Genomic DNA, 18,319 nt, shown 5'->3' on the forward strand with positions numbered 1-18,319 from the left:
TGCCTGTGGTTTATGTGATGGGGGCAGACTGTAAGAGTAGGAGATGAAAAGGCCAAGCAATATGTGCTCTGAATTCAGACTTCCATCTAATCTTTCTGAATACACCCTACCCTTCCACCCTCCACTGAACCTGTGAACTTTGACCAGAGTCTCTCTCAGGCACTACTTGGCAGACAGGCTCCCGTGTCTACTTCAGAACATTTCCTTCAGTATATCTTCTTTTGTCTGAACTGGCAGCATTCCCATAACTTCTCTATCTTCCCAAAATTTGTTGAAATCTCATCTGTTAGTAAGTCCTTTTTCCATTCTCTTCAATAATATGGGCTTATTTCTACCTGGGTTTTTAGAATTTTATTTCATGAAATCCAAAAAAGGGAATGAAGAAATATGCTCTTATTACCTGCCATCATGGACTTGAGACATAAGTCAAGTGACTTTCTATCCTTTTAAACGTTATCCTCTTTCCTACCTTCCCCAAATCTCACCTAACCATTCTGATCAGGTTGTTAAAGGAAGCCAGTTGTTATAACAAAGCCCCAACTAGCATCCCCAACATAAAAGAATCCCATCAGTTTATTCACATAAAAAATTGTATATATACAATATATATATAGTAGAAAAATATGTTAAGAGATGATTGCTTGACTTTATAGTGAATAAAATATATAGATGTGCGAAACTAGTTGCATAATGTGGAACAAGGAAAAGATTCAAATGACAAAGAGGCCTTTTTACAGTCTTGATCCACCTAGAGAGAAGTGCAATGGAAAAAATGAAGCAAGGAAGTGGAATAGAGAATGGAATATTGAAATATTAATGAGTCTGTTCTTCCTGTTTTTCCCCCTCCTTTATTTGAAGCAGGTAGTCAAGTACCTATATTTCCTTGTTGTAGGGCTTTTGACAGGGTAGAGAAAAGAAGTTGTCTGAAATCAACAAATTTATTACTCTTTTTAAAAACAGTTCATGGAAGAGATGAAATGAGTCATGCTTATGGGGAGACAGTTATCTTTAGGGTCATGAGGAAAAGAGATGGTCTTGAAAGAAAGAAGGAAGAGGTGGGAGAGAGGAGGTAAAAGATAAGGGGAAGGAGTTCTGAGAAGAATCACAGTGGGGAATCTTTGCCCCACCCTGTGTCAGTGTCCCAGAGGTGGCCAGGTCTCAAAAAAGTTTAGCTGAGTGGGGCCCTATAGCTCCCAGCTTTGTCAAAGATTCTTGTACGGCAAGTATAAGCCTGAAAATAGCCGAGGCACCACTCCTGAAGGAACTCTGTGAACTTCAGCAAGGGACATTTCCATGTAAATCACTGCCAATGTTCTAAGCCCAGGAGGGACTCCTCTTGCACTGGCAATGGCTCAGTTCCTTAGATCATCATACTGTGTGAAGAAAGGGGAGCCATCAACACAGTGAAGACTGAATTTCTTAACAGATGAATGAAAAAGAACTCAGGTTGGATATAAACTAAGATTAGAAAAAAAAAAATCAGTTTTTTTTCTTCCACACCACAGTTTGCAAACTCATCCCCCAAAGGTTAATTTATTTTAAAATCTAGATCTAATTACAAAGTATGTATATTATGAGACTGGCAGAGAAACTGCTTTCCATCAACATGTCAGTGTTTTCCCTTGAAAGGGATTACAGATATGAAAGGATTGACATAGTCATATTTATTTAGCAAATAATGATCTAATTCCTGGATCAACAGTGAAGCTGAGGAAGGAGAAGACTGTTTGTGGGTGGTGGAAGATTGTTAGGCAGGACTCACAGGCCAATTCTAGGTTTCAGGGTGGGTGAGGACAACTGTAGTGCCTTTTCAGTCAGGCGGATCCCAGGCAACTGCTGCCTGGACCAGAATGGAAATATGGCCTGGCTGGGAGGGTAGAAAGCTGGAGGTGGAGCAAACTGTAATATGAGCTGCAAACTCCTGGTCCTGTGCACCGTTCTTTTTAATCTTTATGAGTGTGGGTGGGGGTGTGTGTGTGTGCATTCTCCCAATCAGATCCCGCCACTTACATCCAGTCGCTGCTTTCCATATTTTACCTACCTGGCCCGGATGGCATTTTACTTATTTATTTATTTATATATTTTTTTCTCGAGTCAGGGTCTCATTCTGTAACCTAGGCGGGAGTGCAGTGGCACGATCACGGCTCACACCAGCCTCCACCTCCTGGGCTCAGGCGATCCTTCCGCCTCAGCCTCCGGAGTAGCTGCGCCAACACGCCCAGCAATTTTTTTTTTCTTTCAATTTTTGTAGAGACGGGATCTCTCTGTGTGGCTGAGGCTGGTCGCGAACTCATGGGCTCAAGCAATCCGCCCGCCTCGGCCTCTCAAAGTGCTAGAACTACTAGGCGGGTGCCACCGCGCCCGGCCTCCGGATGATACGTTAGTTTGCATCCTCGGACAGAGAACCTCGGGACTACAAAGAAGAAACGTTTTTACCCCTCGGTAGCGGGCGGGTGGGGACGTCGCGCGCCTTCGTCCCTTCATCTGCAGGGGGCAGCCACTCTCGGGGCTCCCGAGAGGCGGGCTCCGTCTACCGAGGCCCCAGCTCGGCCCCAAGCCCCGGGTCGCCGCTCCCCCAGCGCTTCTTACCCGCAGGTACAAATCTGACACAGACACTGGCTCCTCATGCCCTCAGTTGGCGGGGCTGTCTCCACCGTGCCCGCGCAAGAGCCGCTTCTCTGGTTCCACCGCGCCCGCGGTAGCCAAGGCAACCGCGGGATCCAGGCGACGGACGCGGGGCTGACTTCCGGTAGCGTCAGAGACGCGCGCGGGTCAAAGGGCGCGCCTCCGTCGGCCCCGCCCCCTGCCGCGCGGGAGTTCCGGGCCCGGCAGCGCTCTCGGCGTTTCCGACTCGTTTGTCTTGGCGGGGTCGGGAGAGGCGGAACGCGGCGGGGGAACTGCGGAAGCCGGTGAGTGGGGCGGGCACTGGGGGTCGCGTCTTGCTCGTCCGGCCTCTGAGCGGTTCTGCGAGTCCGGGGTCGCCGCGGAGAACCGGGGCTGGGGCGACCCGGGCTGGGAGCGGCCGTCGGCGGAGCCGTGGCTTCCAGCCCAGGGTCCGGGCGGCCGCTCCTGTTTGTGAACCCGAGACCCCGCGGAAATGGAGAGAAGGCAGAGCAGCGATTTTTTTCCCTCTTCTTATTTAGAAAGGAGTTAAAGCCCTGCGGTGCACCTGCTTGGTCGGTAAGCACGTGACCTCAAACTTTGCTCGGGCTCTGTAGGCTGTAGTGAAGCGCGTGTCTCACCCCGAGGTTGGGGGGAAGCAGGCGAGAAGGATGGAATGCAGGACCCGGAGAAGGTTGACGAGAGGCGGGAGAGGTGCCATCTCTTCTCTCCCAGCTGCCTACAACCCTTCCTGCACGCGGTCATTGGCCTGGAGGCGTTTCGCTGAGCACTCGACCCGCTCGGCCGGCTGCTGGCATCCCTGTGCACCCCAAAGCGCGAACTGCATGATTCATCGAGCCGTCGGAGCAGGAAGGAGCAGCAAACTCCCTAAGTATAGTCATGATAGGATATTAACTTTAGGGCTCACGCTGGACTTCGTCCTGCGTGGTATACACTCCGTCAGTTCACTTTTATTGGGTTCTTAGTTTAAGGGATCTGAGAAATCTTGTCAGCTCCCAACATATTTATTTTTTGTTTTGCCTCGACCTTTGCTCTTTGGGTCGTTTAATGTAATCCATATTTAATTTTTAGTTACAGGACGTAAGCAACCATGGTGCTCAATAGTTTGGATAAGATGATTCAACTCCAGAAAAACACTGCCAACATTAGGAATATCTGTGTTTTGGCTCATGTTGACCACGGTAAGACTCCTTTTTAAACCATGGCTTATTTTTGTTAATAAGGGGTGGGGATATATCTCAGTGGAGTGAAGTTGTGGACGGTTAAGAGTGATATTTACTAGGAGTAAGCCTTATTTCCTTTAAAAGTTTTCTGTGATGTTGGAGAAGCATACTTGATGTAAAGCGTTTGAAGTGAACGTGGTTAACTACTGATTAATATCTTCTAAATAGTATGTCACTACCTTTTTTTTTTTTTTTTTTTGAGTTGAGGTCTCACTCTTGCCCAGGTTGGAGTGCGGTGACATGATCACGGCTCACCAGCTCACTGCAACCTCAAACTCCTGGGCTCAGTTGATTCTCCCTCCTCAGCTTCCTGAGTAGCTGGGACTACAGATGCATGCTACCACGCCCAGCTAATTTTTTGGTATTTTGTGAAGACAAGATCTTGTGTTGCCCAGGCTGGAGGTTTCAAACTCCTGGGCTGAAGCGATTCCCCCACCAAAGTGTTTGAATTACAGGTGTGAACCACCACACCTGGCCGTGATACATTGTTTTTTAAGCCAGAACTTGAGTTTTTGTTTTTGAAATATCTTTGCATATAATATGTTTAAGGTCTTGACGTAATATCCTCAGAGTCTATGTCATGTGATCCTGTTTACTTCACCAGATATTTATTGCACATCTACTAAGTTCAAAATATTTTGCTATGTCCAGAGGTAGAGACTTATGAGTAGGGCATCAGCCCAGGTGTAGAGGAAGTTTTAGGGTTCAGGAAGGACAAAATGAGACAAACATGAGAAAAATGTAGACTACTAGGGTTGGGAGAGCTACAGGATTGGAATGTGAGGAGTGGATTAAGAAAAGGCTTCAGAACATAATTAGTATTAGAGATGATGCTCGAAAGGGGCTCAAGATGACAGATGGGGACAAACATTACAAGTGGGAATGTACCAGCAAAGGGAGAAGGAATTATATGTGGTCAAAATCCAGGATGAAGGATAGCTTACGTACGGTGTGTGTGCTTCCAACAGATGCTGCTGTGGCACTAAGGCACTCCTTCATGCTAAGCCTCCTCTTGATTTCAGCCCCCTTCTGAATTTAGATAGCCACAGCAAAGTGTGGAATGAGCATGTGAAATGAAATCTATTTATCATCCTGAAGGTCAGAGACTAGGAGAGAAGATGAAGAGGCAAGCTGGGTCACATCTCGTTGAGCTTTTCATGCCAGTTAGGAGCTAGTTTAAGGGTTAAGCTCTGGAGTTAGACAACCTGACTTCAGAACTCCATTTTCAAGTTACATACTTTGCCTTTTTGAGCTCCAGTATACAGTATGTGTAAAATAGGATGAAAACTATACCTACTTATAGGATGAAGATTAAATGTGATGATGAGAAGAAAAGTAAATGCTTCATGGTGAAAACAATCATTAACATTAATTATTAGGCAGTAGGGAGCCATTGAAGAAAAAATAAAATGGGTGATATAATTAAAAAATACATTAGACAGATTAGACTGGTAGACATGCTTAGGATGGACTGAAAGTCAGAAAAAGCAGTTAGGTGGCTATTGTCATTGATATGAGAGCTGAAGTGAGGTATGGGAGCTGAAGGAGATAATGGATCACTTTACAGGTGAAGTCAACTGAGAATGAGTTTTCTATACAGATCCAGTGACTAATCCTTGCCCCAGGAGTTTCTCTAATTATACTACTCACATTTGGAGAACATGAGGGCTGATAAAAGTATTATTTTTGCTTGATGAATTAAATCATGTGGAAAGTTAGTAGGGTGTGTGTAACACATTAATTTCAATTTACCCTTTAAAATTATATTAATCTGGTGCTATCCTAGAAAACCTATGATTCATTCATTCAACAAATATTTATTGAATGTTTTCTATATGCCAAACCTTATTCTGGTCCTAGGGATATGACCATGAATAAGGCAAAGTTCCTGCTGTCTTGATACTTATTTTCTTTTTCTTTTTTTGAGTTGGGTCTCACTCTGTCCCCCAGGCTGGAGTGCAGGGGCACCAGCACAGCTCACAACAGCCTCGGCTTCCTGGGCTTGTGCAATCTTTCCACCTTAGCCTCTCGAGTAACTGGGACTACAGATGTGCGCTACCTAGGTGATGCTCTAGGATTATATGCTAATGCATATTTATGTGGTAAATGAATCTCACAGTATTAAAGCTCTTCAGTGCTCCTACTGATTAATCTCTGGTTGGGCAATTATATATTTCCATAGTTTTGCTGAAGTTCCTAGAGTGCAATAAAGATTTGTCTTGAAGCAAAGTTTCTTCTTTTGTTATTGCAACCTAGCTGCAGTGGTTATGTATACCCGTGGCATTCTTTAGACAGTTACCATTTGTACCACAAGAAATTCTATAGACTTTGTCATATGTAGTCTTTTGTTTTTGAGTCGGAGTTTTACTCTGTCGCCCAGGCTGGTGTGCAGTGGCACACTCACGACCATCCCAGCGTTGACCTGCTGGGCTGCGGTGATCCTTGCACTTCAGCCTTCCAAGTAGCCGGAACTACAGGCACGTGCTACCATGCCCGGCTAATTTTTGATTTATTGTAGAGACGAGGTCTCGTCAAGTTGCCTGTACTGGTCTCAAACCCGCAGGCTCAGGCAATCCACTTGCCTCCTGAAGTGTTGGGATTACAGGCAGAGCTACCGAGCCTATAGTCTGTTTAATAAAGATAACTATAAATTCAAAGAGTTTTCTTTGGTATAAAGTAGATTCCTAGGATTAGGTTTGGATACTAGATTTCTTTGGTAGTAGCTACAGTGTAACTGATGCCCTCCACAGGCTATATTGTAAATAGGAACTGTGGGTAGATTTCCTGAATTTCTTTGCTAAATTAGTATTTTTTTCATTAAGAAATGACAGCTAAGGTCACCCATGGGGTCTATTTTATTCATTTTTTTACTCAGTATACCTTTCAGAGACAGAAATTATTGCTGTCTTTTTGTCATTCTGTGCTATCAGGGTCTTAAGTTTTTAAGTACAATCACTGTTATGGATAAGGGATGATTGATGTAATAATTGTGATAAACTTGATCTAATTCGTATAGGACAGATTCTAGTAACTTTGCAAAAGTTGATTGCCAGATGTTCCATATTTTCATTGGCATGATGGTTTGCTTCATAACTTAAAAATCTGTTCATTTTTCTTTATGTAAAGTCAGCTTCAACATAAGAAAAGTTCTGTGCTTAAAAAAAGGTTGCTTGGCAACTTTTGAAGTAGGGTGGATGAAGTCCATAGGGTTGGAGATTGTGTTACAGCACTGGAGTGATAGCATCTGTGTCCTTCCAAATGTTATTCTGTTCAGCAGTCTAATAAAACTCTTATCTTTTGTCACCCAGCATAGGTAAATAGGAAATCTTTGCTAAACCAATGCTTATGACCAGATATTAAATCTGTCGGTGCAGTCCGTCTCACGACCTATTTTTAAAAAGACATAGCTGAGCATAGTGGCTCATGCCAGTAATCCTAGCATTTTGGAAGGCCAAGGTAGGAGGACCACTTGAGGCCAGGAGTTTAAGACCAACCTGGGCAACATAGTGAGGCCCATTCTCTCCCCCCAAAAAACAAACAAACAAACAAAAGAGACGAAGACATAGATTTGAATTAATACTGTTATTTTATTTTAACAGGAAAAACTACACTGGCTGACTGTCTTATATCTAGCAATGGAATCATCTCCACCCGCCTAGCAGGCAAGGTATGTTGTTTTATTGGATAAATACTTGCTGCATTTCATAAGTATTAGCTATGTGCAATGTAATGAACCATTTGCTGTGTTCTTTAGATATCCACAAAGGTTTAAAACATAGTTCTTGCATCTCTGCCAATCCATTTAGCAAGATACGGATGAAACCGAACAAAAAAATTGGAATTCATTTATAAAAAATTATGTACGTATTCTTACATGTTTAACTTCAGTCACCTTCAAAACTTTCCATTTGCTGCAGTACACTCATCGAGGTGCTTTTTGTACTGCTCTAAACTGTTTTTGAACGCGCTAACTTTTGATGACTTTTAGTGCTTCTGCCATTTGTTGTTTGACCTCTTCCACACTGACAAAATGTTTCCCTTTGAGGACTGTTTTCAATCCAGGGAAACAAAAATAGTAGATTGGGTAAATAGGGAGGGTGAGGCATGGGGATTGTGTGGTTTTTGCGCAAAGACCGCTAAACACCCAGCATGGTATGGGCAGGTATTCTCCTAAAACATCCATCATGAAACAGGCAAACACATGGAAAGAATCGCCAAAAAAAAAAATGTACTAAAACTGAATGCAGACTCTCACAACAGTGCTAGCTGGTATACTGATACCAATCAGTGCCTAGAATATGTATCTAGTGGGAGAAACCTGTACTACAAGGGCCTGCCCTCCAAAAAGTAATTCTAGGGTTTTTTTGGGTCTCCCCCAGTTTGTAAAATAGATAGTGAGGAAAACAGTTACTTCTGCATTGCTTTTTATTAATATTTTATAAGTTCAACTAGTCAAATGATACACCATTGTGCAGGATTTCACAGGGAGAGATTCTGTACAGGTGGATGAGTTGGGTGGTTTGGAAATAAGACATCAGGGGTTGGGAAATAAGGCTAATTTCCGTGTTGTGCTTGATTTGGGTGGAGTGTTTGCCTAGAGTCTAGTAGGAGAGAAAACATACCGACAGAATGTATATGATTATAGAAGACCTTGAAAGGTAACCTAACTATCCTAAGTACCAAAGAAAGGCTTCTTAAGCCTGAGGATGGTGATGAAATAGTGTTTCAGGAAATAAAATTAAGGAGATTCTTTGTAGCTGTTAGTTGAAAGGACTTGGAATAATTTACTTGGCAGTAGAAAAATGAAGAGATGTTCCATCCTTTAGTGTACCTAGCATATAATCAGCAGGATTTATCAGGTGACAGGGAATGTCGAGGAGGAGATGGAGAAGCAAAATTAATTCTGTGGAGTAGACCAAGGAGAATTGGACATTTGATATGGATTGAGTGGGGGCTGGCCCAAGATACTGTCTAGAGCAGCAGTCTCCAACATTTTTGGCATCAGGGACCAGTATAATGGAAAACAGTTTTTCCTTGGCCCCAGGGGGTGGTAGTTTCAGGATGATTCAAGTGCATTTATTGTATACTTTATTTCTATTATTGTTACATTGTAATATATGATGAAATAATTATACAACTCACCATAAAAAAAAAAAGAGTCACAGATGGAAGCGGTAAATAAAACAATAGGTGGGCCGTGCATGGACTAAAATAAGTATTAGATTCTGATTTAAAGTCTGCCACCAGATGTGGCAATTGAAGTATATCAACTCACTTGCCACTCACTGATACATTTTTTATATGAGTCTGCAAGAAATTGATTTATTATGATCTCTGTGCAGTCAAACCTCACTGCTAATGTTAATCCATATTTACAGCCACTCCCCAGTGCAAGCACCATCTCCTCAGCTCCACCTCAGATCATCAGGCATTAGATTCTCATAAGGAGCACGCAACCTAGATCCCTCACTTGTGTAGTTCACAATAGGGTGTGTGCCTCTATGAGAATCTAATGCTGCTGCTGTTCTGACAGGAGGCAGAGCTCAGGCAGTAATGTGAGTGATGGAGAGTGACTGTAAATACAGATGAAGCTTTGCTCACTTGCCTGCCACTCACCGCCTGCTGTGTGGCCTGGTTCTTAACAGGCCACAGTCTGGTAGCAGCCCATGACCTGGGGGTTGGGCACCCCTGATCTAGAGGAAACTGAAAAGGCTAGGTTGTGTGATATAATGAAGTGGTTGTATTTTCTCCGCTTTAGAAGTTAGAAAAAGCATAATAACTCTAAAGTAAGTAGATGAAATAATCATAAATTAATGAAGTAGAAAACAGACATTTTATCGGAAAAGATCAATGAAGCCAAAGGTTCTTGGTAAAGAGTAACACAGCTAACAAATACGACATAATAATGGTAGACACATATCATTACATATCATTATAAATTTAAAGAGTGAACCCTAATGTAAGCTGTGGACTTTAATCATGGGTCAATTCTAGTTCATCAGTTGTAACAAATGTATCACACCATACACTCATACAAGATATAAATAATAGGGGAAACTGGAGGTAGAGGAGAGAGAGGGTATTTGGGAACCTTTGAACTTTTTAATCTTTCTGTTAACTTAAAATTGTTCAAAAAAATAAAGTATTAATTTTTAAAAATTACTAGCAATATAGACATTTCATGGTTATTTTAGCTAGAAAACTTGTTTTTGTTAACATTGGTTGTTTTGTGTGTGTGTGTGTGTGTGTGTGTTTTGAGTCAGAGTCTCAGTCTGTCTGTTGCCCAGGCTGGAGTGCAGTGGCACACTCACAGCTACCCGGCATTGACTTTCTGGGTTCAGGCGATCCTTCCGCCTCAGCCTTCCAAGTAGCTGTAACTACAAATGTGCACTGCCGCACCTGGCTAATTTTTTGATATAGAGACAAGGCCTCACCAAGTTGCCCAGGCTAGTCTCGAGCCTATGGGCTTAGGCAATCCTCTCACCTCCGCTTTCCAAAGTGCTGGGATTACAGGCTTGAACCACCATGCCCGGCCTTTTGTTAACATTGTTAAGGAACATTTGGAACATTTGACCAGCCAATATTTCTAATACAGGTGACTAACTGTACTTGAGAAATATACAAAGTATAGAATATATAAATAAATATTTTTAAATGAATGACTTTACAAAAGATTAAAAGTGGTGAAATGGAAAAATGTCTGGAATACATAACTTACTAAAAGAAAGTCAAGAAAAAACAGAAAACTTGAATTATTCTATAGTCATTTAAGAAATGGAATTGGTTGGCAACAATCTTTCCACAAAGAAAAGGCAGATTTCTAAACTTGCTGTTTCTGCTAAACATTTAAGGAACTAATAATTTCACTCCTACTTGAACCATTTTTGAAGTATAGGGGAGAAAAACCCAACAACAAGAAATACTCTCCAGATCATATGAAGCTAGCATAACTTTTATACCAAAAGTGTGTTAAGGATAATATAAGATGGGAGAATTGCATGCCAACCTTATGATTATGGATATAAAAATTATAATTCTCATTGACCAATCAGCGTTGAATCCAGTGTTATATAAAAAGTTAGTTCTTCATAGCCAAATAGAGTTTATCTCAAGGAATTCAAGATTAGCTTAACTGTAATATCATATTAATGGATTAAAGGAATAAAATAGTCATTTCAATAGATACAGAAGACATTTAATAAAATTTAACATCTGTTGTAATAAAACCTCTTCACAGGGTAGCCTACAGAGGGGAACTTCTGTAATCTTATATGGGTTATTTGTAAAAAAACCTACAGTGAAGATTGTTTTTGATGATGAGGTACTATAGCCAGAAATAAGGCCAAGGATGGCTGTTGTACCCTTCTAGAAGCTCATTGTATTATAACTTCTATTTTACATTGTACCAGAGGTTCTAATTATAATAAGGCAAAAAAAGAAAAAAAATGTGAAATTACAAAGGAATATCATCTGTATTATTAATAGATGATATGACTTTGTAGAAAGCTCAGAGTATATAAATAAATTGTTAGGATATTGATAACAATTTAGCAGGTTTTTTTAATTTTTGTTTTTGAGTCACTCTCACTCTGCCGCCCAGGCTGGAGTTATTTTTTCTGCTTAGTGCCCCGCCTAGCAGGTTTAAGATATAAAAATTACTGAAAAGAAGTACACATGAGCAACAAGTAGATAATATACAGTAATTTAAAAATATATGCCATTTAATTGTCTCTTTGCTCTCTTTTTGTGTTTGTATGTGTGAGAAAGCAGGATTTATTGAGAGGACAGAAGAGCTTCCATAGTGGGAGGGATTTGTCCTAATTGTCTCTTTGCTCTTATGGGGAAAGAAAAAATATATATACCATTAAAAACATACCTGCATGGGTGTGGTGCTTCGCACCTGTAATCCCAGCTACTCAGGAGGCTGAGATGGAAGGATCACATGAGCCCAGGAGTTGCAGGCTGCAGTGAGGTATGGTTGAGCCACTGAATCCCAACTTGGGTGGTAGAGTGGTACCTATCTCTTTAAAAAAAAAAAAAAGTACCTGCGAGATATTGAAGAAAACTTAAATAAATGGAGGGATATGCCATGTTCAGGTATTGGTACTCACTGTTTAAAAAATGACATTTAAATCTTGGATCTATATAGATGAAGCAATTTCAGTAAAAATCCCAACCTTTTTTTTTTTCCAATTAAAATTGACATGCTTATTTTTAAAATCCATACAGAAGAGCAAATAAACAAACAAATAACTAGGAAAGACATGGCTGAATGAAGAAGAGTAGGGTGTAGAAATATATCTTACTGGATTAGCAAGACTTATTATGAATGTGGTTTGGAATTGACTGAGGCATAAAATCGTCTGATGGCCCAGAATAGTAGGTCTAGAACAGACACACACGTATGTGGGCTGAGACTTCAGCTTTGTGGGGAAAAGATGAACCTCTCAGGTGGTTCCTTGGGCATTTGGTTATCCATGTGAGGGAAAAAATGGACTTCTGCTTATACCACACACAAAAATTAATTGCTTGTAGTTAAAGTACCTATGTATGAAAGGTAAAACTGTAAAGTTTTTAAAAAACAACATAGGGTAATATCTTTATGATCTTAAGAGGAGTTTTCTTAGGGCAAAAAAAGTACAGATCATTTTATAAAAGGTTGATTAATTCAGTTAATTAAAATTAAGAACATATTTAACAAAGGTGCCATAAAAATAATGAAAAAACCAGCCAGGTAACTGGGGGAAAATATTAATAACAAATCATAGACAAAGGATTAATATTCAGAAACTATAAATAACTCCTGTTCAAAATAAAATAAGCCTGTAGTACAACCAGTGGGCACATTGACAAAAATCTTGTGGAGGAAGCTCACAGAAAAGGAATGCCAAATGGTCAATATAATATATTACAAAAGGATATACTCAGTCCCAATTCTAATAGGAGAAATGTAAGTTAAAACTACACTATGCTATTTATCACCCATCTGACATAAAAAATAAAATCCAACTATCAACTTTTGTTGTTATGGAACAAAAGTACTGTTCCACTGTTGAGAGTATGGATCAGCCCAACTATTTGGAAACTAATTTGGAACTATCTAGTTAGATTGAAGACGTTCAAATTTTATAACTCAAATTCTCCTAGGTAGTGTATAAGAGACCCTAAGTTGTTTCTATCAGGTCAGTTATAGTTACAGAAAATCTGGAATCAATCTGCATATCTCTCAGTAATAGAATGGATCAATGTGTATGGTAGATTTGTGAGGTAGGGTCCTACAGTAATGAAAATGAACGAATTATAAATATATGCATCAATATGGGTGATTCTCAGGAAGATAATTTTGAGCAAAGAAAAAGTGACAACAGTATATTTAGGATGATTTCATTTGTATTGGATGACTTAAAACTTGCAACTCTAAATAATGTATTGCTTAGTGATACACACATTTAAAAAATTACAAAGAAAGTAATGAAATGACCAAGATAAAGTTCAGAATAGTGGTTACCTATGAACCAGGGGCACAGTGGACTTCAAAAGTAACAGAAACTTCTTTTTTTTTTTTTCCTTTTAAATGGGTTGGTGCATACACAGGTGCTTATTGTATTGTTATTCTTTATGTGTTGTATATGTTTTGTACCAACTCAGTACTTAAAAGCATACATATATAGAAGACTAAAAGGGCCTGCAACTTTTTGAAGGAAGGCCTGAGAAGTTGGAGGGAAACCAGCAGTGGAATCTAAGGAGAATCAGGAAAGAAAATGAGATTTCAGACTCTTGAAAAAATATCACATATGCATGTGACACATGCACAGAAAGAGGACTGTGCAGTGGCTACATCGGAATCAAGAAAGTGAGGACTGAAAAAGATTATTCCTTTTGGTCAGAAGTTATTGGTAGCTTTTAGGACTTTGGTTTTGCCCAGGTTGTGGCAATCCTTTCTGAAAATTAAGGAATTAATGTGGATGAATAAATATGGTGATCCAATAAATACCACAAAATTATTCTCAAGGCTTTTGAATGAAAGAAATGAGTAAATAGATTAGGAATTTTTCAAATCTTTGACAGTGGAGAGAGGAATCAGGATACAAGGAAGATCATTCTGGAAAGGGAGGAGGGAGGTTAGTGTGATGCTGCGGGCTGAGGAGTTGGAAAGGAATGGGAATCTTCAGTTAAATGATGCTCTGCAAATCCTAGAGAATGAGATGCAAGTCCTTATTTGGGAACCTTAATGCATTATGAAAGTCACAACTAAATGGTGATGTTACAAATATTTACTGTATTTTTTTAAATGTATTTAAAATATATTAATTTGGAAAAAGGAATAAAAGCTTCTTATGCCTCTAGAGACCTTCTATTTCAGTTTCTGCTCAGAATTTGTCGAACAGCTTATGGTTAGATAAGGAATGATTGTGCTTTTGATGACTAGGTGAAATTTCCCCAAGTGCTGGGGAGCGTGTGCAGTATTTGAATACATTTATGCATTCCTTGTGATAATGTTTTTCAATTTGTTGTGCTTTCTTTCAGCCAACTTTTATCTTTAGCTCCCATTCCTTACCCCACCCCCCCACAACTCTATTGTTTAAATTTTAATCATTTAAAACAAAAATCTAGAGCTACCAATTTTTGTGTTACATTTTAATTCATTGGGAAGTAAGGATATGTCTATTGCATTTTTCCAGTTAAGGTACATGGACAGCAGAGAAGATGAACAGATCCGAGGGATCACTATGAAATCCAGTGCCATTTCACTACATTATGCAACAGGTAAATCAATCTGTGTTTTAAAGAAAAAAAGCCTTGCATCTTTCATGTCCTCCTTTTTCTTCATGAATTACTTGCATGCTTCAGTTCCTTTACTTTATATTCCACATATTTTATTCTAGTCTCTCTAAATGATCTGTTGTCAGAGTCAGGTTGTCCAGGCTTAGATGTAGATGACAACCCCTGACTGCCTTGAGGGTAGAAGAACTGACAGTTAACACCTTACACCCTTCACCAGGTGATTGTATGGATTTCTTCACAAGAAAAGTCAGGAGCTCTAGGACTTTGCTGGCTCAGCCTTAGCGTTCCATTTCCTAGGTAGATCCTTGTTCTACCCTATGGCCTGCATATTCGATTTGGAATCTCATTTATTAATACTTACAGTCTGTGATCAGTACCAGTTTGCTGTCCACAAATGAGAACGCCATTTTTAGGAATTTATTCTTTCAGAAATGGTCATATAAGTATGTGAGATACATGTTCACTGATATTAACCAAAAGGTTTGTATCAGTGAAAAAAATGCCAACAAACTAAATGTCAGTAGAAGAGTGGTTAAATGGATAAATTCATGCTGTGAAATACTGTGTAGCTGTTAAATGTTTGATCTACATGTAATTTATAAGAAAAAATGCTATGTTAAGAGGCAGAAAAGCAAGCTGGAGAATATTTTTGTAAGATATGAATGTGTTTGGATAATAAAAGTATATTATATATGCATATAAAGGTGTCTGGAAGAATATATACCAAACCCTTAACAGTAGTTATCTCTAGGGACTGGATTATGGTGAAACTTGTACTTTTTAAAATACTTACTTTTGTACTGCTTGAAAATTTTATATAAGGTGTATATTTTTATTAATATAAGAAGAAGACAGTAAGTATCCTATTTCCCTAATGGGCTGACCTGTGGTTCATCCTTCATGGTGGCATATCTTTGGCACTGGCACCAAGGAATGTACTGTGTGGGACATGGCTGTTATACCAAACCAGTTTTGAAGCTCTTAGGCATGTGAATTTCCAATGTTTAATATTTAAAGTTATGCTTCATTTCTTTTTTTAAAAGCCACCTGTCACATTGTGTGATTCGGAGAATGGGGTCAAGGATCTATTTATTTCTTCTCTCTCATTTTATAGACTTCAAGAGATTTGTAGCCTTTCTTCTATACTCAGATCATTAATCTGTTTTCATTTCAAGATTCCTGTAGTGTCAATTTTAGTTGATCTACTCAGTACTTTGTTTCTAGTTTATAAAATTCACCCATTCCAATTAACTTTTATATTTCTGATGTAGCATTGTAGGAGAGTAGCTATAGGACCCTGGGAGTTGACTGATTTGACCTCTCTTATTGAGCTCTGTAGCCTTGGGCTGTTCTACTCTTAGATTGTTTTACATATGCTTCACTGATTGCGCAGACATAGACTTAAGCTTGCTTGCATTGGGGTAGGATAGATTATTGAAAGAATATATGTAAAATGATATTGGGAATAATATTCATGAAAATTGAAAAACAGGAGTCTTATTGGAGTGATGTCTCAGAAATTGGAGCCAGATTTTGATTCTGGTTCCAAGCTGACCCTTGAGAACACATCAGAAAAGCTTATGGATCTTCCCACTGGAACACTGTTGTCCTTGGATTTGGTTGCCTATCTTTATATCTGTTATTATTATGTATATCTTTTCTGTATTGCATAGCTTTTGCCTACTTGTCTTGTGTCCATCTTCATACATTCACCTTGCCTGGCTTTTTTTTTTTGAGACTTAGTCTTGCTGTTGCCCAGGCTGGAGTACAGTGGTGCAATCACAACTCACTGCAGCCTCAACCTACTAAGCTCAAGTGTTCCTCCTGCCTCAGTCTCCCAAGTTAGCTAGTGCTATAGACACATACCATCATGCCTGGCTAACTTTTTAATTTTTTGTAAAGATGAATCTTGCTATGTTGCCCAATCTAGTCTCAAGCTCCTGTCCTCAAGCAGTCCTCCCACTCCAAAGTGCTGGGATTTCAGGTGTGAGTCACCGTGCCTGACTGTCTTTGCCTTGACTTCTTATGCCTACTCCTGTTTGTTCTTTCATTTTATTTCTGTTGCTTACTGCTTCAGTCTCTTGTGTTTCTGAGCAGTCTCAAGAGCAGAGTGTGACACCAGCTTATCTTTTTATGCCAGAACATTGCAGAGGTTGCATCTGTTGGCTGTCCTTGGGTTGAAGAGTCACCTCCTTGTCCAATTAGCAGTGACTGGAGTGGAATCATAAAGTATCAAAGATGTTTCTCTATGAGCATGGCACCACTACATAGAAGGGACTTTAAGCTACACACTCACCATACTTAACAATTTTGAAAGCCTTTTTTTCCAAGGCTACAAAGTAAAGATAGAGGCTGAGAATGTTGATTGGGACAAATCCTCTCAGAACCCCTGAGAGATGAGATATATTTTTATCTATATCTTACTACTGATTGACCAGAATGGAGTATTTCCTACTATGAAGGTGAGACAGTCTAAAGGGGAACCTAGATTGAAGGAAGAAGGGAAAACCTGATCATTGAAGATCCACAGGTAACTTTTATTTATACCATGCCTTCCCCTCCTTCCCACCCCCTTCCAGTGCCATCTTAGTTGAGAATCTGTGTACTAAATGTTTATTAAGTTCTTTCTCTGATTCCAACTCTTAATTTAACCAACTTTCAAAAATTTTTTCAAATTTTTATTTGGATTGGAATATAAGATCTTATTCTATTTTAAAGTAAACAGATAAGTCTTAAAAACTTATAGAAGTGATGTTGAAAACTATTAAGGTGAATCTTAGCATTTTCCAGGAACCCAGTTTCTTCCCTGAGAAAATGGAGCCTCTGTTATCTTTACATTTGTGACCAAAATTTGCTATAAATGTTGGGACCATATTGTTAAATTTTGTTATTTTCTGTTTCTTACCAACCTCTTTTTGTGCCCTTCCACAAAGTTACCATACATTCATCTTGTCATTTCAGGAGTTAGTACTCTCAACAATGTGCATTCTATAAAATATCCTAAGGGGGATGTAATACCTTTGAATCCATTAGCCTAGAATCCAGATGTAGAAGAGAGAAATTATATTCAAGTAAGCTAAATAATGTGAAATTCTTGAACTATTCTTTGAATAATCTCAAAAGGTATGGTGCTGTTATTTCTAAGCCATTTTTTGTATCTGAACTTTTGCAGAACTTTTGCATTCAAGCTTTTTATCTAATTCCTTTTTTATTTTTTATTTTAATTTTAAAATAAAACAAGAGGATTTACTACATAAGTAGGTTGCATGCAGGTGAAGTTTGGGCTCTCTGTCCCCCAATAGTAGACCAGGTACCCAGTGTGTTGTCACTTGTCCCCCTCCCTCTTTTCTCCCACTCTCCCATAGCAACGTCCGGTGTCTACCCATCTTACCCTTGTGCCAATGTGACTAGTGTTTAGGGCCTGCTAGTAAGTGAGAACATGCGGTATTTAGTTCTTTGTTTTTGTGATAATTTGCTTAGTGTAATGGTCTCCAGCTGTATCCAAGTTGCTGTAAAGACCATGATTTTGTTCTTCTTTATGGTTACATAATATTCATTCATGTAGGCTGGGCGCAGTGGCTCAAGCCTGTAATGCCAGCACTTTGGGGGCTGAGGTGAGGGGATTGCCTGAGCCTATGGGTTCAAGAACCGCCTGGGCAACTTGGTGAGACCTCATCTCCACAATAAAT

At 39.7% G+C, this 18,319-nt stretch overlaps 1 protein-coding gene across 4 annotated transcripts in view; it reads left to right on the plus strand.

The window, feature by feature from the left end:
* Nucleotides 1–3,693: 3,693 nt before the first annotated feature.
* EFL1 (elongation factor like GTPase 1) overlaps nucleotides 3,694–18,319 on the plus strand; it is a 146,831-nt gene continuing 132,205 nt past the window's right edge. For 3 of the 4 annotated variants that reach the window (XR_002481216.1, XM_008072057.1, XM_021705934.1), the window contains exons 1-3: nucleotides 3,694–3,803; nucleotides 7,445–7,512; nucleotides 14,528–14,612. Coding sequence is in view for 2 of the 4 variants with exons in the window: in XM_008072057.1 (XP_008070248.1) it covers nucleotides 3,713–3,803; nucleotides 7,445–7,512; nucleotides 14,528–14,612 (244 nt within the window). In the remaining 2 variants the exon portion in view is untranslated. The remainder of the gene's footprint in view (nucleotides 3,804–7,444; nucleotides 7,513–14,527; nucleotides 14,613–18,319) is intronic. The other variant, XM_021705933.1, reaches the window with a different exon arrangement.

This window comes from Carlito syrichta, unplaced genomic scaffold (genome assembly GCF_000164805.1).
Source record: "Carlito syrichta isolate Samal-C Ts95f unplaced genomic scaffold, Tarsius_syrichta-2.0.1 Scaffold314837, whole genome shotgun sequence".
In the NCBI taxonomy this organism is placed as follows: Eukaryota; Metazoa; Chordata; class Mammalia; order Primates; family Tarsiidae; genus Carlito; species Carlito syrichta.